Genomic DNA, 24,406 nt, shown 5'->3' on the forward strand with positions numbered 1-24,406 from the left:
AGGGGGTGCAGAGTGTGAGGGGGTGCAGAGTGTGAGGGGGTGCAGAGTGTGAGGGGGGTGCAGAGTGTGAGGGGGGTGCAGAGTGTGAGGGGGGTGCAGAGTGTGAGGGGGCAGTGTGTGTGGTCTGTGTGAGAGTGGGCAGTATGTGTGGTCTATGTGAGAGGGGGGCAGTGTGTGTGGTCTGTGTGAGAGGGGGCAGTGTGTGTGGTCTGCGTGAGAGGGGGGCAGTGTGTGGGCTGTGTGCGAGGGGGGCAGTGTGTGTGGTCTGTGTGCGAGGGGCCAGTGTTTGTGACGGACCAGTTGCAGGCGACTTGCGAGGGCAGACCTCAAGACACAGCGAGGTTAGTGGAGCGAGTGATCTTCATCAGAATGTAAGCCGGAAAGCAAAGAATGAAAGTCATACAAAAGCATACGTGTTTGGGTGCGTAAAGTAAAATAATGAAACACACATTCAAAAGTAAATAAATATAACAGATGAATGCAAAGCACAGAGGCAAGAGGTCAAGTAGTAAGTCACACAGAGCCGAGATTCCGGAAAAGTTGCGTGAAAGAGAAGGCGGGGCAGAACTACACGGAAGGGGAGAGACGCGTGGGTGGAGAGCAGCCTGTGAGAACGCGCTGCGGAGATCAAAGAAAAGGTTTGCGACCATATGGAGAGTGAGGGGGTGTGCAGCCTGGTGAGCTGAATGCGTGTGGCAACAGAGGGAGAGCGCGGTGCGCGCGCGCCACAACATTTTCAGACCGCAACGTCCACGTGAACTTTGTTCATTTGTTAAATAAAGTTAAACAATAATTCTAATTTAAGCACAAAATATCTAGCACCAATAGACATTAACCGACGAAAAAACCCAAAAATCTATTTATGCGTTTTAGAAACGCTTTGATCCTGTAACGTTTTTGTTTCTGTTAAAATTTAGAAAAGGCACCTACTGACATTGCACGAACTAGGGGGCAGTGTGTAAGAGGGCAGTGTGTGAGGGGGAATTGTATGAGGGCACAGTGTGAGTGTGTAAGGGGTGTAAGGGTGCAGTGCGTGTGACCTAAAGTACTGTGAGTGGGTAATGTGTGAGAGCAGTGTATGTGGGGGCAGTGTGTGAGGAGGGGTCAGTGAGTGTGGTTTATGTGAGAGGGGGCAGTGTGTGTAGTCTGTGTGGGGGGGCAGTGTGTGTTGTCTGTGTGAGGAGGGGCAGTGTGTGTGGTCTGTGTGAGGGGGCAGTGTGAGTGGTCTGTGTGAGGGGGGCAGTGTTTGTGGTCTGTGTGAGAGGGGGGCAGTGTGTGTGGTCTGTGTGAGGGGGCATTGTGTGTGGTCTGTGTGAGAGGGGGCAGTGTTGGTTAGTGACTTGTCAGTAAACTGTATTTCTATTTTCTTTAAAGGCTGTATTAGTATTGAAAAAAAATACACAATCTGACACTGGCCCACGTAAATGACTGCAGTGCCTTGGAAGTAAACTGTATTCTTATTTATTTGAGGGTGAGGGGGTGCAGAGTGTGAGGGGGCTAATGTGTGTAGGGCAGTGTGTGAGGTGGCATTTTGTGTGGTCTAATGTGTGTACGGCATTGTGTGAGGCAAACAGTTTGTTTTGCATGAGAATGTATGCAGGAAACTCAGACAAAAGCATACGTGTTTGGATGCGTAAAGCAGAACACAGAGGCTGAAAACTATTGAAGACGAGGGCAGACAGCAAAACACAGAGGGGCGAGACAGGATAAAAGTGCTGTTTGTGGAGAGAGTGATTTTTTTTTCCGCATAAGAATGTAAGAAGGAAAGGAAACAATGAACGTGTTTGAGTGCGTAAAGTTAAATAAAAAAAAAACATTCAAAGTAAATAAATATAATAGACGCATGCAAAAGTCGTAGGCACAAGGTCAAGTAGTCAGTCGCACAAAGCCGAAAAATCAGAAAAAGATGTGAGAAAGAAAAGGCGGAGGGGAACTACATGGAAGAGGAGAGACGCGTGGGCAGTTAAAAAAAAAAAAAAAAAAAAAGTAAATAAATATAATAGACGCATGCAAAACTCATAGGCACGAGGTCAAGTAGTCGGTCACACAAACCCCCCCAAAAAAAGCGAGAAAGAATACGGGGCGGAACTACATGGAAGAGGAGAGACGCGTGGGCAGAGAGGAGTGCTGTTTGTAGAGAGAGTGATTTTTTGTTTGTTTTGCATGAGATTGTAAGCAGGAAAATCAGACAAAAGCATACGTGTTTGGATGCGTAAAGCAGAACACAGAGGCTGGAAACTATTGAAGACGAGGGCAGACAGCAAAACACAGAGAGACGAGACAGGATAAAAGTGCTGTTTGTGGAGAGAGTGTTTTTTTTTTCCGCATATGAGTGTAAGAAGGAACGGAAACAATGAACGTGTTTGGGTGCGTAAAGTTAAATTAAAAAAACATTCAAAGTAAATAAATATAATAGACGCGTGCAAAACTCATAGGCACGAGGTCAAGTAGTCAGTCGCACAAAGCCGAAAATCAGAAAAGATGCGAGAAAGAAAAGGCGGAGGGGAACTACATGGAAGAGGAGAGACGCGTGGGCGGTTAAAAAAAAAATAAAAACATTCAAAGTAAATAAATATAATAGACGCATGCAAAACTCATAGGCACGAGGTCAAGTAGTCGGTCACACAAACCCCCCCCAAAAAAAAAAAATGTGACAAAGAGAAGGTGGGGCGGAACGGGAGAGAAGGGGAGAGACGCGTGGGCGGAGAGGAGCCTGCGGCGGCGATCAAAGAAAAAGGCGTGCGATCATATGGAGAGTGAGGGGGTAAGCTGAATGCGTGTGGCAACAGAGGGAGAGCGCGGCGCGCGCGCACGAAGTGTCTGGTGGAAAATGGAAGCTGTAAAGAATGCGCGTGGTTGTGGCAGTTGTTGACAATGCGCGTGATTGTGTTCACATGAACTGTACGCGATCCGCAGCTAGGTAGACTTTCCGGACTGCTTACTATAATCTCGCCTATCCATCCCTGCGGGATAGAATAGGCGAGACCTAAAAACAGGCAGTCACAAAAAACTTGCAAGTCCTGGTAAATTCATCAAAGTTAAGTCTTCCTTTAAGCCACTAACCCCCCCTTCCAGCCCCCACTAGTCAGACAGTTAAAAAGAACGTACCCATACTTTGTGAGAACCAAAGATATATGAAGTAGGTTTGAAAAGCGGCACAATAATTACTAAAGAGTGACAGAACATAGCAAAACTTAGATTGGCAAAACTCTGAGAAAGAAGGGTTTGGATGGCTCTACACAGCAGGAATTCCTACGAATTTGGAATGATTTTTGTTATGATGCACTAGCATCAATGTTTATTAACCCCTTTGATGCTCATGACGGAGCGGTTCCGTCATGAGCATCGGTTGGGCTGTGCTTATGACGGAACCGCTCCATCATGAGCACAGCCCCCGGGGGAAGCGCTGGCGCTCCCCCCCTGGGGCATCGATCGTGCCCCCACAGAGGGGGGTGGCAGCGGAAGAGCTTCCGCTGCCACCCCCGAGCCCCCCCACGCTTCCCCATGACGTCAGCGCGCACAGCGCGCGCCGACGTCATCAGGAAGCGTTGGACGCGCTGGAATCCATTTCTTCCAGCGCGTCCAAGGGAGCAGAGGTAGGTTTGCTTGTCCGGTGGGGGCCGCGGGGGTGATATCTTTAGTATTGAGGCATCGGGGGAGAGGAAAGAGTATTTCCTCTCCCCTGATGTCTCAATACAGGGCATTCCTGCTCCACGATCGCGCACAGCGTCGCGATCGTGGAGCAGGGATGCCCCACTAGACACCAGGGATGTGTGTTTTGGAATTTGGGAAGCGACCCCTTGGGCAAGGGTCGCTTCCTAGGGGTGCAACATTTTTCGAAGTGTTTTCTGCCCCCCCTGGGGGCAGATCGGTCGTCTTTCTGCCCGTTTCTGCCCCCAGGGGGGGCAGAAAAGCCCACTAGACACCAGGGATGTCTTTTATGTTATGTAGGAAGCGACACCTTGGGAAGGGTCGCTTCCTTGGGGGGAAAAATAATTCGAAGACTTTTCTGCCCCCCCTGGGGGCAGATCGGTCTTCTTTCTGCCCGTTTCTGCCCCCAGGGCAGAAAAGCCCACTAGACACCAGGGATGTCTTTTTCGTTATGTAGGAAGCGACCCCTTGGGCAAGGGTCGCTTCCTAGGGGTGCAAAATTATTCGAAGACTTTTCTGCCCCCCCTGGGGGCAGATCGGTCGTCTTTCTGCCCGTTTCTGCCCCCAGGGTGGGCAGAAAAGCCCACTAGACACCAGGGATGTCTTTTATGTTATGTAGGAAGCGACCCCTTGGGCAACAGTCGCTTCCTAGGGTGGCAAAATAATTCGAAGACTTTTCTGCACCCCCTGGGGGCAGATCGGTCGTCTTTCTGCCCGTTTCTGCCCCCAGGGGGGGCAGAAAAGCCCACTAGACACCAGGGATGTCTTTTTCGTTATGTAAGAAGCGACCCCTTGGGCAAGGGTCGCTTCCTAGGGAGGCAAAATAATTCGAAGACTTTTCTGCCCCCCCTGGGGGCAGATCGGTCGTCTTTCTGCCCGTTTCTGCTCCCAGGAGGGGGGGGCAGAAAAGCCCACTAGACACCAGGGATGTCTTTTTCTTTATGTAGGAAGCGACCCCTTGGGCAAGGGTCGCTTCCTTTGCGGCCTAATTATTTAGAAGACTTTTCTGCCCCCCCTGGGGGCAGATCGGTCGTCTTTCTGTCCGTTTCTGCTCCCAGGGGGGGGGGGCAGAAAAGCAGACTAGACACCATTGATGTCTTCTTTTTTATTTAGGAAGCGACCCCTTGGGCAAGGGTCGCTTCCTTTGGGGCATAAATAATGGGAAGACTTTTCTGCCCCCCGTGGGGGCAGATCGGTCGTCTTTCTGTCCGTTTCTGCTCCCAAGGGGGGCAGAGAAGCCCACTAGACACCAGGGATGTATTTTTCTGCATGAGGAAGCGACCCCTAGGCAAAAACTGTTTGCATTTGTGCTCGATGTGTATTTTGTTGTCTTGTGAGTAATTTGTTTTTTTTTTCTTCTTTCTAGTTGGATATCGTTGGTTTTTGCTGTGTCACTGCAAAGTAGGTTCTGGTGAGTGTAGCTGTCTCTTGTAATTGAATTCTATAGTTTTTGAGAACATTGATCATTGTGATAAAGGTACACATTTCTTTACTTACTTGGTTTGCACATTGTTGGTTGTTGTTGACTTGTGTGTGCAGTCTTCAATCTTAGTAAGTATAATGGCTAGCCGCAGGATTACTGCTCAGCAGGTTGTTGGTTTGCTGTTTGAGTCTTCCTCTGATATTGGTTCAGAGACTGACTCTGCATCTGAGGGAGAGGAGGCAGGGGACGATTCTGGCAGTGAGTTTTCTCTCCGTATGGAGTCATCGGATGATGAAGATACTCTTAGTGCGGATGAAGTGCCTGTGTTAGAAGAGGAGACTGATGTGCCGATAGTGCGGCAAGAGGCATCTGGGCTGCAGCCTGGGGCTGCAAGGCTTCCCGTTGGTGTAGTGTGGCAAGAGGCTTCTGGGCTGCAGCCTGCGGCTGCAAGGCTTCCCGTTGGTGGAGTGCGGCAAGAGGCATCTGGGCAGCAGGCTGGGGCTGCAAGGCTTCCCTTTGAAAGTGATGACCTCTGGGTTGCCCCTGGCATGGTGCAGCCGGCATTGCCAGAGTTTACTGGTGTTCCAGGGACTAGAGTGAATACTGAAAACTTTTTGCCGGTAAATTTTTTTCAGTTGTTTATGGACGATGTGTTTTTGGCAGAGATTGTTGAGCAGACTAATTTGTATGCCGAACAGTTTTTGAGGGACAACAGTGCCAGACTTAGGCCCTACTCTAGAGCTACCCGGTAGACTCCCACAAATGTTGAAGAGATGAAGAAGTTCTTGGGTTTAACTTTTTTGATGGGCTTGCTAAGGAAGCCATCAATGTCTTCATATTGGTCTAGCAGTCCCTTGATGGCAACGTCTATTTTTCCGGCAGTCATGAGTCGTAACAGGTATTTGCTTCTGCTTCGGATGATGCATTTTGTTGATAATGGTTTAGCGTTGCCACGAGATCACCCTGATTGTGACCGTCTTTTTAAGATTAGGCCTGTCCTTGATCACTTTGTTGATCGATTTTCTGAGATTTATGTCCCTGGGAAAGAAATTGCAGTGGATGAGTCTTTGGTGTTGTTCAAGGGCCGCTTGGTTTTTAGGCAATACATTCCTAGTAAGAGGGCACGCTATGGAATAAAGCTGTATATGCTGTGTGACAGTAGGACTGGATATGTGTCTAATTTCAGGGTGTACACCGGTAAGCAATCTAGGATTAACCTCCCTGGTTGTCCGTCCACTTTTGGAGTGACTGAGAAACTTGTTTGGGAACTTGGTAGAGGATTTTTCAACAAAGGCCACCATTTATATGTAGATAACTTCTACACTGGTGTGCGGTTGTTCAGGGAATTGGCCAAAGTGGACACTGTTGCTTGTGGCACAATCCGCTCTAACCGTAAAGGTTTCCCGAAAGAACTTGTTTGTCAAAAGCTTGTGCGGGGACAGTGCAGTGCGTTGCGTTGCCAGGAGCTTCTTGCTGTGAAGTTTTCAGACAGGAGAGATGTCTATATGCTGACTACCATCCATAATGAAAGCACTGCACCTGTGACTGTTTGGGGTCAGGTCGCTGAAGCGCGCAAACCTGTGTGCATTTTAGACTATAATAGGCACATGGGTGGTGTTGATAGAGTAGATCAGCGGTTGGAACCTTACACTGCTCTTCGTAAGGCTTACATCTGGTACAAGAAGTTGGCTATCCATTTTTTCCACTTGGCAATGTTTAATGCTTTTGTTGTGTTCCAGGATTCTTGCCCTGAGTCAAAGATGACTTTTGCTAAGCTTCAGGAGTCTGTAATAGGCAGCCTTGTTGTAGTGGAACAGGCAAGTGTTCCTAGAGTTGGAGTGGTGGAGGATGTTGCTAGATTGAAAGATCGCCACTTTCCAGATCACATTCCTCCCACACCCTCAAAAGATTTTCCCAGTAGGAGATGTAGAGTCTGTTGGCGAAGAGGTACGCGGAAGGAGTCGTATGTACTGCCCCGACTATCCTTCTCATCCTGCACTGTGTCTTCCTGCTTGTTTTAGAGCGTACCACACGCGAAAGAATTATTGGGAGCATTCATGAGTGGTAAAGTGAACTGCCTGGTCTGTATTCTTTGGATAATTTGATTCTGTTTCAAGGATGGTGTTAGTGCAATGTATTTAGTTGCTGATTTTCTGTTAGAAGATTTGTATCTATTTGCGATTTGTTTGTGTTTTTATTTTTTTCTAAAAAAATCCTAAATGTGATGGCGGTGTGTGTAGGCTTGCGCTTGGCTGTTGGTGTGTGTGGACTGGCACTTGGTTGGTGGTGTGCGTGGAATGGTGCTTGGCTGGCGGGGAGCGTGGACTGGCGGTGTGCATGGACTGGCGGTTTGCGTGGACTGGTGCGTGGCTGGTGGTGTGCGTGGACTGGAGCTTGTCTGGCGGTGTGCGTGGAATGGTGCTTGGCTGGCAGTGTGCGTGGACTGGTACTTGGCTGGTGGTGTGCGTGGACTGGTGGTGTGTGCGGACTGGTGCTTGGCTGGTGGTGTCCGTGGACTGGAGCTTGGCTGGTGGTGTGCGTGGACTGGAGCTTGGCAGGCGGTGTGCGTGGAATGATGCTTGGCTGGCGGTGTGCGTGGACGTAGTGAGGCGACATCAACATTGCCTATCCCAAATGTCGCCTCACTACGTTTTGGGCCCTTGCCTGCCGCGGGTACTTGGGCCTCCCACACAAGTGAGGCACTATTTTTAAAGGGAGACCTGGGGGAATGCTGGGTGGTGGTAAATTTGTGTGAGCCCGGTGATGCCACAACATTCCCACCCCAAAATGTGTGAAAAAAGTGATTTATTCAGCTAAAATTGAGGTTTGCAGGGGATTCTGGGTAAGGAAACGTTGGGGGATCCACACAAGCCATACCTCCCTGGAAGCCGCCGGGTGTCTAGTGTTCAGAAATGTGTGGGTTTGGTAGGTTTCCCTAGATGGCCGCCGAGCACCGGGTCAAAAACCAAAGTGACCCCCCTTGCAAAACCAGGTGGTTTTGCGATAGGCCATTTTGATGTCACCTCACTACGTTTTGGGCCCTTGCCTGCCGCGGGTACTTGGGCCTCCCACACAAGTGAGGCACCATTTTTACCGGGAGACCTGGGGGAATGCTGGGTGGTGGTAAATTTGTGTGAGCCCGGTGATGCCTCAACTTTCCCACCCCAAAATGTGTGAAAAAAGTGATTTTTTCAGCTAAAATTGAGGTTTGCAGGGGATTCTGGGTAAGGAAACGTTGTGGGATCCACGCAAGCCATACCTCCCTGGAAGCCGCCGGGTGTCTAGTTTTTAGAAATGCGTGGGTTTGGTAAGTTTCCCTAGGTGCCGGCAGGGCTAGGGTTCAAAAACTACGGCTCGTCACTTTGCCAAAAAAGGGTCATTTTTCACTGCAAAATTGAGGTGTGACCACGTTGCGTCTTGCACCGCTTCCTGTCGCGGGCACTAGGCCGACCCACACAAGTGAGGTACCATCTTTCTCGTAAGACTTTGGGGAACGCGGGGTGGGGGGAAATTTGTGGATCCACACAGATTCCAGAACTTTCCATCACAGAAATGTGGGGAAAATGTGTTTTTTTTGTCAATTTTTTACGTTTGCAAGGGATTCTGGGTAACAGACCATGGTGGGAGGAAGTCAAGTCACCCCATCCTGGATTCCCCTGGGTGTTTAGTTTTCAAAAATGTATAGGTTTGCTAGGTTTCCCTAGGTGCCGGCAGGGCTAGGGTTCAAAAACTACAGCTAGTCACTTTGCCAAAAAAGGGTCATTTTTCACTGCAAAATTGAGGTGTGACCACGTTGCGTTTTGCGCCGTTTCCTGTCGCGGGCACTATGCCGACCCGCACAAGTGGGGTACCATTTTTCTCGTAGGACTTTGGGGAACGCGGGGTGGGTGGAAATTTGTGGATCCCCGCAGATTCCAGAACTTTCCATCACAGAAATATGGGGAAAATGTGTTTTTTTTGTCAATTTTTTACGTTTGCAAGGGATTCTGGGTAACAGCCATGGGGGGAGGCAGTCAAGTCACCCCATCCTGGATTCCCCTGGGTGTCTAGTTTTCAAAAATGTATAGGTTTGCTAGGTTTCCCTAGGTGCCGGCAGGGCTAGGGTTCAAAAACTACAGCTAGTCACTTTGCCAAAAAAGGGTCATTTTTCACTGCAAAATTGAGGTGTGACCACGCTGCGTTTTGCGCCGTTTCCTGTCGCGGACACTATGCCGACCCGCACATGTGAGGTACCATTTTTCTCGTAGGACTTTGGGGAACGCGGGGTGGGTGGAAATTTGTGGATCCCCGCAGATTCCAGAACTTTCCATCACAGAAATATGGGGAAAATTTGTTTTTTTTGTCAATTTTTTACGTTTGCAAGGGATTCTGGGTAACAGACCATGGTGGGAGGCAGTCAAGTCACCCCATCCTGGATTCCCCTGGGTGTCTAGTTTTCAAAAATGTATAGGTTTGCTAGGTTTCCCTAGGTGCTGGCAGGGCTAGGGTTCAAAAACTACAGCTAGTCACTTTGCCAAAAAAGGGTCATTTTTCACTGCAACATTGAGGTGTGACCACGTTGCGTTTTGCGCCGTTTCCTGTCGCGGCACTATTCCGACCCGCACAAGTGAGGTACCATTTTTCTCGTAGGACTTTGGGGAACGCGGGGTGGGTGGAAATTTGTGGATCCCCGCAGATTCCAGAACTTTCCATCACAGAAATATGGGGAAAATGTGTTTTTTTTGTCAATTTTTTACGTTTGCAAGGGATTCTGGGTAACAGCCATGGGGGGAGGCAGTCAAGTCACCCCATCCTGGATTCCCCTGGGTGTCTAGTTTTCAAAAATGTATAGGTTTGCTAGGTTTCCCTAGGTGCCGGCAGGGCTAGGGTTCAATAACTACAGCTAGTCACTTTGCCAAAAAAGGGTCATTTTTCACTGCAAAATTGAGGTGTGACCACGTTGCGTTTTGCGCCGTTTCCTGTCGCGGACACTATGCCGACCCGCACATGTGAGGTACCATTTTTCTCGTAGGACTTTGGGGAACGCGGGGTGGGTGGAAATTTGTGGATACCCGCAGATTCCAGAACTTTCCATCACAGAAATATGGGGAAAATTTGTTTTTTTTGTCAATTTTTTACGTTTGCAAGGGATTCTGGGTAACAGACCATGGTGGGAGGCAGTCAAGTCACCCCATCCTGGATTCCCCTGGGTGTCTAGTTTTCAAAAATGTATAGGTTTGCTAGGTTTCCCTAGGTGCTGGCAGGGCTAGGGTTCAAAAACTACAGCTAGTCACTTTGCCAAAAAAGGGTCATTTTTCACTGCAACATTGAGGTGTGACCACGTTGCGTTTTGCGCCGTTTCCTGTCGCGGCACTATTCCGACCCGCACAAGTGAGGTACCATTTTTCTCGTAGGACTTTGGGGAACGCGGGGTGGGTGGAAATTTGTGGATCCACGCAGATTCCAGAACTTTCCATCACAGAAATATGGGGAAAATGTGTTTTTTTTTGTCAATTCTTTACGTTTGCAAGGGATTCTGGGTAATAGACCATGGTGGGAGGCAGTCAAGTCACCCCATCCTGTATTCCCCTGGGTGTCTAGTTTTCAAAAATGTATAGGTTTGCTAGGTTTCCCTAGGTGCCAGCAGGGCTAGGGTTCAAAAACTACAGCTAGACTCTTCGCAAAAAAAGAGTAAATTTTCAGTGTGAAAATGGGGTGTGTTCACCTTAGGTTTTGAGCCACTTCCTGTCGTGGGCACTATGCCTACCCACACAAGTGAGGTACCATTTTTATCGGGAGACTTAGGGTAGTTCAGATTTGTAAAGCAACTGTTATTACCTATTGATTTTTGATGCATTTCTCCCTTCCAAATGAAAGACATTGTGTAAAAAAAAAAGTTATTTTGAAAAATGACCAATAATTGTCATGCAAGTATGAGTATTCCCAATTTCGAAAATGTCCAAATATGCACTGTTTCTAAACTCTGTAATTTGTTACCATTTCAGAAATACATAGGTGTCTTTCATACCTATTTTTTCCATGTATATATTTTCCCACAATAATTGCTATATACCCGGAACAAAAAAAAAAAAAATTACAAAATGCTGCTCAGTGTTTTACTCTGGGTTCATTGGGCTCTTGGTGAACCTACAAGTCCTATATATCCCCACAACCAGGAAGGTCCACCGGATGTAACGGTACATTGCTTTTAAAGAGATGTCATAATTCGAAGAAGTTACAGGTGAAAACGTTGACTCAAAAGGCTGCTTTTGTCAACAACTTTTTAATTTTTCCTAGATTTACCTGTTAGTTTCTATAAAGAAACCTTGATGGATCTACACAAATGACCCCTTGCTGAATTCAGAATTTTGTCTACTTTTCAAAAATGTATAGCTTTCCAGGATCCATTATTGCTTTTCTACCCATTTTTACCATTATCCGGAAGGAGGTTGAAAGCACAAAAAATAGCAAAAATAGGGTATGTCCCAGAAAAATGTCAAAACTGTGTAAAAAATGTTGGATTTCTGCCAAAAATCTGTCATTCCCTAAAAGCTGGAGAAATTGTGATTTCAGCCCCACAAACCCTTTTTTGATATCATTTGCAGAGAAAAACCCAGACGCTTTCATTTGCAGCCACTTTTTCCCATTTTTCACAAAAAAAACAAAATTTTGCTGTATTTTGACTAATTTCTGGGAACCCTCTAAGAGAATCCACAAACCCTGGGTACCTTTAGAATCCCCATGATGTTGGAAGAAAAGGACGCAAATTTGGCGTGGATACCTAATGTGGTCAAAAAGTTACAGGGGCCTAAGCGCGCACTACCCCAAATAGCCCAAAAAAGGCTTAGCACAGGAGGGGAAAAGGCCTAGCAGCGAAGGGGTTAAAAAAATTGCTTCATGTTAGGGAAGGTTTTTGCACTTTCAGTACCGTACAGTACAGTAGACGCCCATTGTGAACATCTCTGTGCATCTTTGAGGAAGTCTTCTTAAGGGGTCTTCCAGAGAACAACCACATTAAAGCTGAGAACCAACAACTAGAATAACCCTGGACAAGCAGGTGATACATTAGAATATGACTTGTTACAACTCGAGTCATTACATCGCGTGCCATTACAATGCGGTTGTTACAACGACCGCGTTGTTACCACTTTCAGCACTGACCACCTCACCAGAGAAATTACAACGAAAATAGCATACCTGCACATTTCTACAAAAACCCTGTATGCTAGATTAACATACAAGTGAAAATGTTAAAACGGGGAAGTTACTTACCTTGTTCATCTGGAATATAAACCATTTTAGAGTTTCATGCAACCCTATCAAGGCAGTTGGCTCCTCTATCTCATGCACGGTTAGAATATTTGGCAGGAACAGGGAGCTTCATTGTTTGCTATGAGATATTCCAAAGAGAGCTGTAAACCAGGTGAATAAAATGTAAGCTTGGGATGTAACAAGTACATTAGGCTTACAGGTATGTGATCTTGGGGGGAATTCCTCAGTGAAGGCATCAGATGAAATTTATAAAAAACAGTCCTTCACCAAATGGGTCATTATAATGCTTTTACCTAAACTCCTTCTGGAATGAAAAGGCTGCCACCTGGAGGTATCCTTAGTTAAAAATAGCTCAGAGGAAATACATTTATATCAACAAGAGGAGACATATCCCACAGCCCTGGGAGATGGAGTCTCTTAGCACGTGCCACAAGAGGTCTATGTGGAGCTTGTTAGGAGAGGTCACTGGACCCTAATATACAAAAGCATGTAAAAGCGTGAGAAAACAACATTAGGCACCAAGTGATGTCCTTCAGGGCAAGAGAGACTGAAGGGTGAGGCTTCAATGCAAAGTAAGATGACAAAGAACATAGGAAATCTGTGAGATAAAGTGGTGAATCTCCACAGTGTCAGACAAAATACCTCTCCTGGCAGGTGCCACTGCTGGAAGCATCTCCCTAGCTGCTGCTGTCCGATTGTTCATGCATGCCTTGATCTCCAGCACAGTGCTCCCGCATTTATATGTGCCTATTGTGATGGAAGCCACCTGATGTTTTAGAAGGGTGCACCAAAATCAGAAAGAAGGCGATGAAGTGAGGGTGACGCATGGTAAAGGGGCGTCCAAGACAGAGCTGAAGGGGAGGCAGTAAATGAGACGAGATGTGGTAGGTAAATCAGGCTGCTACCCTAGTCGAATTACAGGATACCACATTAGGCTCATTCATCCTCAAGAGTCCTCAGCTAGAGTGAATTACTGTGCTCTTGCCCTGGTGGTGCCAGGCCAGGAACTGAACAGAGAATGTTTGTGAAAAGTGTCCATGCAGTTATACAAAAGAAAAAAGAAATTAATTTAGGTGCTCTGGCATTACAAAACTGAACAAAGGCAAGCCATGGGGCAACCAGTCCATAAGAGACTGTTCGCAATCCGCAACTGGTGGTGCTTAGCAGGATTGGGAGACTGCCAATAATTAGAGGGGCAACAGATGGATAACTTTAAAACAAGAGTAGTCGCCTACAAAGAAGGAGTAAAATCAGCTCTGACTATAAAATTAAGGAGGTATATGATAGAGGGGTCTAATGGAAGGTGCCACAGAAAAACAAATTACTTCTACTATCCCTTCTCAGTCCGAATATCTAGAGAACTGTGTGTGATAGCTTCAACTTATGATTCTGAACTTGCCTTAGAGCTTAAAGGCCGAGGACCTCTGGGAGCTAGCGGCGCTATGGATGCGAAAATTAATCAATTAAATATAAACAACGACTGTCTATATGTTTTAGACTCAAAAGGTCACCTGGGATCGCCGGCTTAGAGGATGATTTTTAATGTTTTTGACAAAGAAGAATTGAAACTTATCCTGGCATCTGTAAACGTAAGGGTATTTTCCCAAGTGCTATGTTGAACACGGTGAAGCAGAGCCTCTTAGTGGACGGGCTGTAAGCACGGTTGCTCCAGTCTAAGAAACTAAAGAGTCATAGGAACAACCTTGAATACCTACTCTAGGATGTTGAGAGAGCAGAATCACTCTTGGCCACTACACAACAGATTGAGAGAGGAGGGAAGAGTACTTCACTGTTTGCAAACATATTTTCTATCTACAGTTCACTCACACCCTTGAGGGGAAACAAAGAAAAGTAGTACTGGAATGTGGCTACACAACACAATGACTGGCCTCATCAGTACTCAAATCAGGAACACTTGTGTTGGTGTGGGGAGAAATGGAACACCTAACCCCCCCTCCCCCCAACCCCTCTATCAACAAGTTACCTTTGGTAAAGCTCTTTCTAACTGCATGTTCCTCATCTTTTGAATATTCCCCATGTGTTTGACTGGATCTGGAAAATCTTCAGCTGTAGCCCTGTGTTCCCGCTCCACACCGACTTTATTCTGCACCAGAAGTGACATGAGCGGCCTATATAAGCTCCAATAATGCACGCTGACATCAGTTGCTTTCAAATTCGTCTTTGCCTGCAGACGCAGAGCCCACGTTAGATTGGTTATGGCCAGCGTGGAGATACTAAAATGGGACCATATTACATGAAGGCAGTCCAGTTGACAGAGAAGGTAGAATGAGAGACTCGGTGAAGAATCTGCGTTTCGACAGTCTCTACCAGAAAGAGATTTACCAAAGGTAACTTGTTCCTCTGATACAGACTTCTAATCGCAGGTTCCTCACCATTTGGATAGATACCAAAGCATTATGTACCAGGTGGTGGGACTGTGACCTGACTTAAACCAAAAGTCCTGCAGGACCGAGTAAGCATAGTACCCATCTCGACATACCTGACTGTCTAAACAGTAGTACTTTATAAATGTATGGAGGACACCACCTACCAAATGTCCAGGACAGCAGAACAATCTAGCGAGAGATGGTCCTTTTCTGCACCACCTTGTCTTTCTTTGCTCCAGTGAATCCAATAAAGAGCTGATCGTCCACTCTCTGTTCGCTGGTATGATTGATCGATTTAGAAGCAGAAAGCTTGTTTAGGATCCAGGCGGTGTAATCACTCTGCCTCCTTAGACGGGTGAGGTGGAGCAAAGAACGTTGGGAGAGTGATGGTTTGCCCAATGTTAACGTTGGGAGAATGATTGTTTGCCCGACTTTTAAGGTATTCACTACCTTTGGCAAAAAGGAGGCTTGAGGCCGAAGAACCAGATTGCCTTGGTAGAAAGTGGTAAAAGTGGAGTTAACAGAGAGGACTTGTAGCTTAGTCATCCTCTGTGCTGATGTTAAGGCAACCAGAAAGACAGTCTTGAGGGTAAGCAATCTGAAAGGACAGCTGTGCACAGGTCAGAAAGGAGAACAAAGACATTTAAAAACTTAATTAAAGTCATACGGGGACATCATAAATGGAGAAGGGGGGAAATATAAGCTGTAACCCCTTAAAAAAACACACATCACACCCAGTGATTGAAACAACGGAGGCTAGTCTGGCAAAAGTATATAGCAATAAGAGCTGACAGGTAACGCAAACAACAAAACTGAGGACAATGTGGAATGAAGTGTGTCAACTTGTGCTAATGCTGAAGTCTTAAACGGTAACCTGTGCCCCCCCCAAAAACTTTTAAACAAAAAAAAAGTGTGTCAACTTGTGCACCTGGGCACAAACGTTTCCCAAGGGTAGGCGTACACAGATTTGGACACCCTAATACCAGAATAACATCTACTGCCACGGGAGAGATATCACAAGCACTCAACTGCCGCCACAGAATTTCCATGCATGGAGGTGGGGGGTGCAGGTATGGGTGCAGTACTCCGTCTTACTGCTGTGACAAGAGATTCCACCAAAGGGGGAGCTTGATCAGAGTACAAATGCTCATGTCCCAAGGGACTTCATAACCAATCCGGAGCCTCTAGGATGCCTTGGGCCTAGTTGTTCCTGATCTTCTTCAGAACTCAGGGCAGGAGAGGTATTGTGGCGGGAAGGCATGCAATGTGCAGAATTGCTGACATTTCGCGTTCTGGGCAGTCGTGAAGAGATTGAGCCAAGCTTCTTGCCACATTCTGCAAAAGCAGGATATTTCCCTGGCATTCCAGCCAGATCCTGAGAGACAGAGTCCATGACCCCATCTTAACCAGCTTGTTGCAGTACCACGTGGTGGTGGTGTTGTCTGTGAACAAGTAAACCAGCCTCCCCTTAATGCATGGCAGGAAGACTTTCAAAGTCAAGCGGGTGGCTTAAAGCTCCAATAGGTTGATGTGAAGTCGAGTTTCCACCGGAGACCAGAGGCCTCTGATCTCCACCTCTCCCAGGTCGTCACACCAATCCAGAATGGATGCATAAGTTACCACTGTCTGCTCTGAGTGGGTTAGGGAGAGAGGCCAGCTGCTGACCCAATCACAGTCCAGCAGCCACAACTGCAGGCATTTTGCCGTCTCCTCTAAAACATGGACCTGATGGGAGAGATCCTCCTAATACTATGCCCAATTGGACTTCACATCTCACTGCAGAGCCCTCAAATGACATCTGGTTTGCTTGCCAAGTAGGATGCAAGAGGTCATCAGTCCCAGCAGCCTCAGATTCATCCTCACAGAAATCCAGGACAAAGGCTGAAACATTTGGCTCCTAGCCTGAATGCCAGGGACTAGCCGCTCTGACGTACAGGTACGAATCTACAACGTGTCTTGAGTGGCTCCGATGAAGGGAGGAGTGTCAGTGAAGCAATCATGTTTGATTTCGACAGGTTGATAGTGTATCACATCGATGTTAGGAGGTTAGCCCCAGTTTTGAGGTACGGGAGAACTGCCTGTGGCGAGCCTGCATTGAGCAACCAGTTGACGAGGTCTGGGAATGCTGAGTCCCCCCTGAACTCCTAAGGTGTGTGCTGTATCCACCACCATCACCTTTACGAACACCTGAGGGGCACCGGTGAGGCCAATGGGGTGCACAGATAATTGGAAATGCTACTGCCCTGTCGCTAACCGCAAATAGTGGCTATGGGCCTGCAGGATGAAGATGTGAAAATAAGTTACCTGAAAGTCCAACGCTATCATCCAGTCACCTAGGGATAAGGCAGAGAAGGTAACAATTTTGAATTTGTCTTTCTCCAGGACAGCATTGAGAGGGTGAATGTTTAAAATAGGGCAGAGGCCACCATCCATATTCAGAATCAGAAAGTAGCAGGAATAACAACCATGACCTACTTCTGAAGTCAGCACCCTCTCTACAACTTCTTTGGTCAAACAATCCTGAACTTCCTCCTCACACATGGTCTTTTGTTAGCAGATCTGGGGGATAGCAGGGTTTCAAGGAATGGTAAGGCACAACCCTGCTGGCTGATCCGCAACACCCAGTGGAATAAGGCTCCTGATCCTGCCTCTGTAAAGGTGGCTGTGTGTCGCTAAAGTGGTTTGGACGCAGCAGTAGCAGGAGGGACAACTGATTTGTCTGCCTGCTGTCTCCGGGTTCTTTGAGCCCATGGCCACAGCCACGAAATTGTTCAGGGGATTGCTGAGCTGATTGCAGTTGTTGGCAATGTGGAAATCCCCTACCGAAGCCATGGAGGGGCGAAACTGTTGGTGGGGCTGGCATGAGGGGGAAGGTGTGCAGAAAGGCCGTGGCCCTTCTTTCCTTAAAGTGCTTAAGGGCAGCATCTGCCTTGTCCTCAAAAAGACAGGAACCGTCAAACTGCATGTTCTTCAAACTAGCCTGGACATCACCCAAAAGCCCAAGGGACTGCATCCATGCATGTCAACAGAGGGCCACACCGGTACCAAAGGCTCTGCCAGTGGACTTAGTTATGTCAAGCCACAATGGAAATTTAGCCACATTACCACCATCTTGAATGGCCTGAAAAAGAATGGCTTTGGGTTTCCTCAGTCACAATCAGTAGAACCTGGGCGATCGAGGCTCCCCAAAGCATGGACACAGAGGGCCAGAAGGTACCTAGCCTTGATGGACCACAAGATGAGACTGGTGGATGATTACACTTGTTTCCAGAATGCCTCAATCCATTAGGATTACGGGGGACTATAGGGGGAATGCATTTGAGTTCCCCTTACTAGCCGAAGTCTGAACCACCAAGCTCTAGGGCATTGGCAGAATTCTGAAACTTTTTAAAGAGTAGCCACAGGCCTTGGAAACTCGGGCTGGAGCTGGGCGAGATCTGGAGCCAGGTCCTCAGGCTGACTTCCAGAGTGGGTCCCAAAGACACAATGATGCCCTTGCACACTCTCAGGAGATGGAGAGTCGTGAGCCTGGGTTGGGTCCTGTTTTGATTTCCTTCGCTTCTTCTTGGACTTATCCAGAGACTTGGACCTCGGCGACGTGTCATGAAAAAGGCTTTGGGAGCAGGACTGGGATCTTTCCCATTACTTCAACCAACTTCCGATGCTTGGTGGCAAATATCTTTGCTTTGCACTTCCAAATAGCCTTCAGGTACATCACGACACAATTGGTGAAGGTCCTGAAATCGTGATCTCACACCAGGCACACCAAGTGTGGTGTCTTTCACAGACATCTGTTTGCGACATTCCTCGCAAGTCTTAAACCTTGCAGATTTCAGAGGCACTATGCCCTAGCACACTGAAAAAAATGTTGACAGTTGAAAGGAATTGAATTCAGCGGGCATGGGTAGAGCCTATACAGGCCGTGTACCTCACTTCCATCGCTGAAAAATGTTGACGCAGATCCATCGGATACCACCTACCAGCATGCAAGGGTACTGCTGAAGATTTTCCTGATCCAGTCTGACACCTAGGGAAATATTTAAAAGGTGAGGCATCTGCTGTTAGAAGTCTTTATCAGAATGATAGAGCACACAACTAAGGTAGATATTGAAACGTATTGAGAGTTCATAAACACATTTGTAAGGAAAGTCAAAAGTTACCTGGCACTTGCCATAGTGTGATCTTTCATTGAGAATGCCATAGTACAGCCAACAGCGCATAGTTGTGCCTCCATGCCATGTGTGGTAAATTCAGTCATTTCTAGCTCTTTTTGCCAACAGCATGTTGCGTTCCGGGACTGTATTTATGCTTTAAATTTTGCAGGTACGGACCCAGAATCCCAGTATACAATGCTGTGTTGATTACAAAGACCGGAATGACAAAGTGTCACACAAGATATAGGTTCACTGGGCAGCAATGCACCAATACAAAATACTGCCAGAGAGCCCATCAATCTTGAAAAGTTCTGTGCTGCAACTTACCCTCTGTGGAGTGTGTATTGGAGAGAGAGCATCAAGATCTGCCATAGGAAACTCTATGCCCTTCCGCTTCAATTCTTCATAAATATGCACTACTCCAGTTAGATCAGGACTACTTCGAAATGCATCCGCCCAAGCCTGCAAAACAATAAATCATGAATAACCTTCTCAATAATATATATATATATATATATATATATATATATATATATATATATATATATATATATATATATATATATATATATATATATATATATATATATATATATATATGCCATTACAACAGCAAATATTAGATAAGGTAAATTAGAAAGCACAATTTCATTTGGAAGTTTTTGTTTTTTTAAAACATTTTCTTCAATTTAGTCAGTACAAATAATATAATATAGATGCTAAACTTTGAAGATACAAAAGCAACTATTGTTCAGATTTCCTACTGGTAATTTTCATTATACTAAGTTCTACTCTTCCTCATTCTAGTCCTTAAATCTTGTGGGATTCCATTCCTCAAGAACGCTTCCTCTTAAATCAATCAATATGTATGTTAACTTTCTAAAATTGCTTAAGCGCTCCCCTTTTAACTCATATTTTTATCCTTGAAAGGATGGGAAAAGTAGATTTTTACAGGGAGTTATAAATCAGTGACATCACCGCTGTGGGAGGAGGGTGGAAAAGAAGGATTAGGGCGAGCATGAAGAGCCAAGTTACTTACCCTTCCGGTAGAGTCTACCTACCTGCAGATTCCTAACATTGTGAATTTCTCTAAGTGTTAGACTGGATCCGGAAACCTTTTACTAATTCCTTCGAGCGTCAGTAGATGGCATTGAGTGGCTCCTCATTGGGGCAGTTCCGAATGGCCACTAGATCAGCACCGCCTCTGCAAGCTTACTTCAGTTTCTTACTATTTGCAATCTGTGCTCATAGAGAAGGACCCAATGAAATTGGAATCTGGCAGTGTAGAGAAAACAATGAGCCTATTCCACAGATCAGAGAGGAGGATGTGTCGGTAAAGAATATGCAGTTAGAGTCTCTACCAGAAAAGGAGTAACCGAAGGAAAGTAACTAGTTATTCTGACAGACACTCCTAACCGCAGATCCCTCACCTTGTAAATGGATTTCGAATATCAAAGCAGTACAACTCTTCAGCTGGTGGGTCTGTGAAATGGCTCAGACCATGAAATCCTGTTGCATAAAGTCGGCTCAGACCATGAAATCCTGCTGCATAAAGTCGGCAAAGTGCCCATCCTGCTGGCTATCGTGACAATAATGCTTTGCAAATATGTGGAGTGAGACCCACGTTACAGTCTGAAAAATGTCCAGAACAAGCACAACGTGCATTTGAGCAGTGGTAGCAGCCTCAGCTTTGGTGGAGTGAGCACACGAGCCTTCTGGGCGATGTTTCTGGGTCAGCCTGTAGCAGATTTTGACACAACGCTATCTATCATGAGATGGCTCTCTTTTGCACTGCTTTGCCTTTTATTGAATTCAGAGAAGCGGACCAAATGTTGGTCATCCAGTCAGTAATCTGTGGTTCAAACGACGAAGAAACTAAGCGCCCTTTAGGGTTGAGGCAATGAAGCCATTTTCCTTCCTTTGTGGGTGAGGCAGTGAATAGAAAGCTGTGAGGGTGATGGATTGTCATTTGTGGAAGGTGGTAGGTACCCTTGGCAGAATGCCGCTTTGGTCCAGAGGACTAATTTGCCCGGGAAGAAAGATGTCTAGAATTGAACCGCGGACAAAGCCTGAAGTTTACTAACTCGCATGACCGATGTTATGGTGATGAGGAATGCTGTTTTTATAACAGAGGTACTGGTTGTAAAAGCACTGCGTCCAGGATGGCTCCAATGATGGGAAGAAACTATGAAGGAGTCAAGTTGTGACAGGTTGGCTGTTGACTGGAGGTGATTTACTATCAGAGACCTGTTCGCCTTCAGCAGTCAGTCGTCGAAGCATGGGAAGACTAACAATCTGAACCTCTGCAGATGGGCTGCGCCACCACCATTACCTTTGTGCACATCCAAGGTGCGATGGTAAGGCCAAAGGGGTGCATGGTGAACTGAAAATGCACTTGGCATGCCTGAAACCACAGGTATGTCTGTGGGACTGGATGACGGGATATGAAAACAGGAGTCCAGCACATCGAGAGTTAACATCCAGTCTCCTGGTAGAGAGCAGATAGAACTTGGGCCTGGGGGAGCATTATGAACTTGCCCTTACTGAGGAGGAAGTTCAGAGGGTAAAGGTCTAGGATGGGATAGAAGGCACAGTACTAAGATGGCACAGTGGCCCCCGTCCTTCAGCAACAAAAGTAACTGAAGAACCCACCAATCCAGATCTTTGATGCTGCCGCCCTCTCTATTGATCCCATGGCGAAGAGAGACAACTTCCCCGTGTATTATGGATAAATGGGCCTAGTGTTATGGTGGCATGTCTGTGTGATAGGACAGGAAGGTTAGAGGGTATCTGTTATGAACGATCTGAAGCATCCATTCATCGGACGTGATGCTCCTCCAGCTGAGGAGATGAAAATTAATGCGACCTCCTACCGGCCGATGGTGTGCCCCCAAAGAAAAATTCAAGTGTTTTGCTGAGGTCTGGGTAGCTCAATGCCGCAGGATCCCTCGACCCTATCGGCTTGCTTCCTGGCGTCATCCTCGAAAAGACTGAGGCTTCTGTCGTTGTGGCATGTACTATTGCAGCCTCTGCTGGTTGCCCCTACCGAAGCCTAGAAAAGGGCACTGTTCTTGAAGGAACTGCCAAGTAGGGTGAGCTTGTTCTTGCTACCCTTAAAACTTGTCACAGCAGAGTCAGCTTTCGAACCAAACAGCCTAGAACTGTTAGAGGGCATGTCCACTAAGGACTGCAGGACGTCAGATGAAAAAAGAGAAAAATACCCTTTTGGAAATATCTCCACTCGTTTAGATCTCCTGTTGGACGGTGTAGCAGGGAATGAGTTAGGGTTCAGGTGGCTGGAAGATGCTTGTATCACCAAACTCTCAGGAGTAGGGTGTCTGCGGAGAAAGCCGGGGACCACTGTAGGTCTGTGCCTTCTGGCTTCACATCTATAAACTAGCAGACAAGATTGTAGCTTCGCCCAAGTATCAGAATATCAGTGAGGGCCTATTTAAATAGAAAGGGTTGTTCTGGGCTTTTCTATGCCAGGTTGAGAACATCTACCAAGACATTTGTTTTGAACTAAGCAGTAGAGAGGGTGAAATCTAGAAACATTGCCGCTCTCCTAATGACTATCGTAAAGGAGACTGATTCTTCTGTTGCCATCGCTGGACTGGAGTATGAGAAGCCAACATTCGGGGATGTACCCAGGATACTAACATCCGGCAAGTTGTCAAAGAAATATCATCATCAAAGGATTGTTCCTCCTTATAATCATCACTATCATCCTCATCATTGTCCCCATATCTAAAGTGTGGGGCAGCCGTATCTAGATCTTAATGGGCATTTTTTTCTTGGTCTTGGAGGAAGGGCATGGGTGTCAAAATTGGAGTGTGCTATTAGCTCAATTTCCAGCATCTGTACCGGAGCCCGTCCCTGGGCATTGGAGCCATACCCAAAGTCAAACATGGCCTCAGGCTGAGTTTGAGGGGCACAGTCGGAGTCGAGGACGGATCTGACGCGGTAGACCAACTGGAGGAGCCCACGGATCCTTGGGGGCACAAGGGCACTTCAGACAGATCTGGTGTGCAACCAAAACTATGGTCCAAGGCCAGCTTGATCTGCTGGAGCTGTTATGACGTTGCTGTCCCAAAAGAATTGGAACTTGTGTGGAATTCGGTTCAGTGGAAGGGGGAGTGATTTTGTGGCCTAGAGGTGCCTGGGGTGTTGCGCGACTCAGAATGGTGGGAGTGGCGAGACGAAGAAGACTCATGCTTCAACTTCTTATGTTTTTTATGGGACTTCCTAGACTGAACTGAAATCCGTAACTTTGAAGATGATCTGTCATGAGAGGAGGCTCATGAGCGCGTCCTTGACTGGGACTACATACCTTGGACCATTAGTGCTTCTTTGACCTGCAGAGTTCGGTGAAAGCGAGTTTTGCTTCATGGTCGCAGATGGCCTTTTTGTCCAGTTTAGCATGGCATGGATACGATGCACAGTCATGTTTGGAGCCAAGGCAGCACAGACCGATATCGTGGGTGTGGGTCATCGACATCTGTCAGTTTCAGTCATGACACAGCTCAAACCCTGAAGTCTTAGGCTGTGGCATTGTCTGCCCACTTCAATAACTTTTGAGAGAAAATCACTGTCAAGAGTGGCAGAATTTGAGAATCCCTGGGTCCAAGTTGGCAGGCAAGGAAAGAAAGGAACGGACGTCACAGTGTGGAAGTGGCGCTAATATAGTGGCTTCCATTGTGCGATGGACCAGATGCGAAACTGCACAATGCCAACTAATGATGCATAGGGAAATTGATAAAAAGTTTTGGATCCAGTCTGATGCCTGGGGAAATTCACAAGCTGATGAAACGGCGGTAGAAATCTCTATCAGACTAGGACTCAGTGTTGGCCATACACCATTCTGTTTCTACTCACTCGTATGAAGCACTCCATTTTTCGTTTACACTCAATCCCAAAGTGACCTTTAAGGGGATTCTTCTCTATCGTCCTCCAGGTTCCCGCAACACTTTCTTAACCAATCTGGACACCTTGCTCGAGCCAGTCATCTTAAATTCAGATTTTACTATTCTTGGAGACTTTAAATTCCATTTGGAAGAATTAGAAAATAAAGACACTATGGGGTTATTAGACACCTTAAGATCATTTGGACTCACTCAATTGGTGCAGTCACCGACACATATAGCCGGACATACGCTGGATGGCGTTTTTTCGTCAGCCCATGGCCTTACGGTTAAGGAAACTCTTCCGCTAACATGGTCAGATCACTCATTAATTAAGTTCAACCTCCCTTTTTTTAGGGCGGGAGAGGGTGACACTACCAAACAGCCAGCCTCCACCGGTAAAGCTTGGAACAAAGTGGACAAGTCATCCCTTTATACTTACCTGGAAACCTTTCGTCCTCCCCCTCAGAATCAGGTGGACTTAGCCGTCACCAACTACACTAACTGGATTCTAGGTGCAGTTAGCGCTTCGGTTCCTTTAAAAAAAAATTCAGGCAATAGGACTACACCTTCCGCCCCCTGGTTTTCTGAGCGTCTTCGGATAGAAAAACAGATGTGCCGCCGTCTAGAACGACGCTG

At 46.8% G+C, this 24,406-nt stretch overlaps 1 protein-coding gene across 10 annotated transcripts in view; it reads right to left on the reverse strand.

The window, feature by feature from the left end:
- Positions 1 to 24,406, reverse strand: part of TOM1L2 (target of myb1 like 2 membrane trafficking protein) — a 429,404-nt gene that overhangs the window by 208,642 nt on the left and 196,356 nt on the right. For 5 of the 10 annotated variants that reach the window (XM_085628956.1, XM_085628954.1, XM_085628952.1 and 2 more), the window contains exon 5: positions 19,194 to 19,328. In XM_085628956.1, the coding sequence (XP_085485082.1) occupies positions 19,194 to 19,328 (135 nt within the window). Of the gene's footprint in view, positions 1 to 19,191; positions 19,329 to 24,406 lie in introns of all 10 variants that reach the window. The other 5 variants (XM_085628953.1, XM_085628955.1, XM_085628951.1 and 2 more) reach the window with 1 other exon arrangement.

This window comes from Triturus cristatus, chromosome 10 (genome assembly GCF_964204655.1).
Source record: "Triturus cristatus chromosome 10, aTriCri1.1, whole genome shotgun sequence".
NCBI classification, from domain to species: Eukaryota; Metazoa; Chordata; class Amphibia; order Caudata; family Salamandridae; genus Triturus; species Triturus cristatus.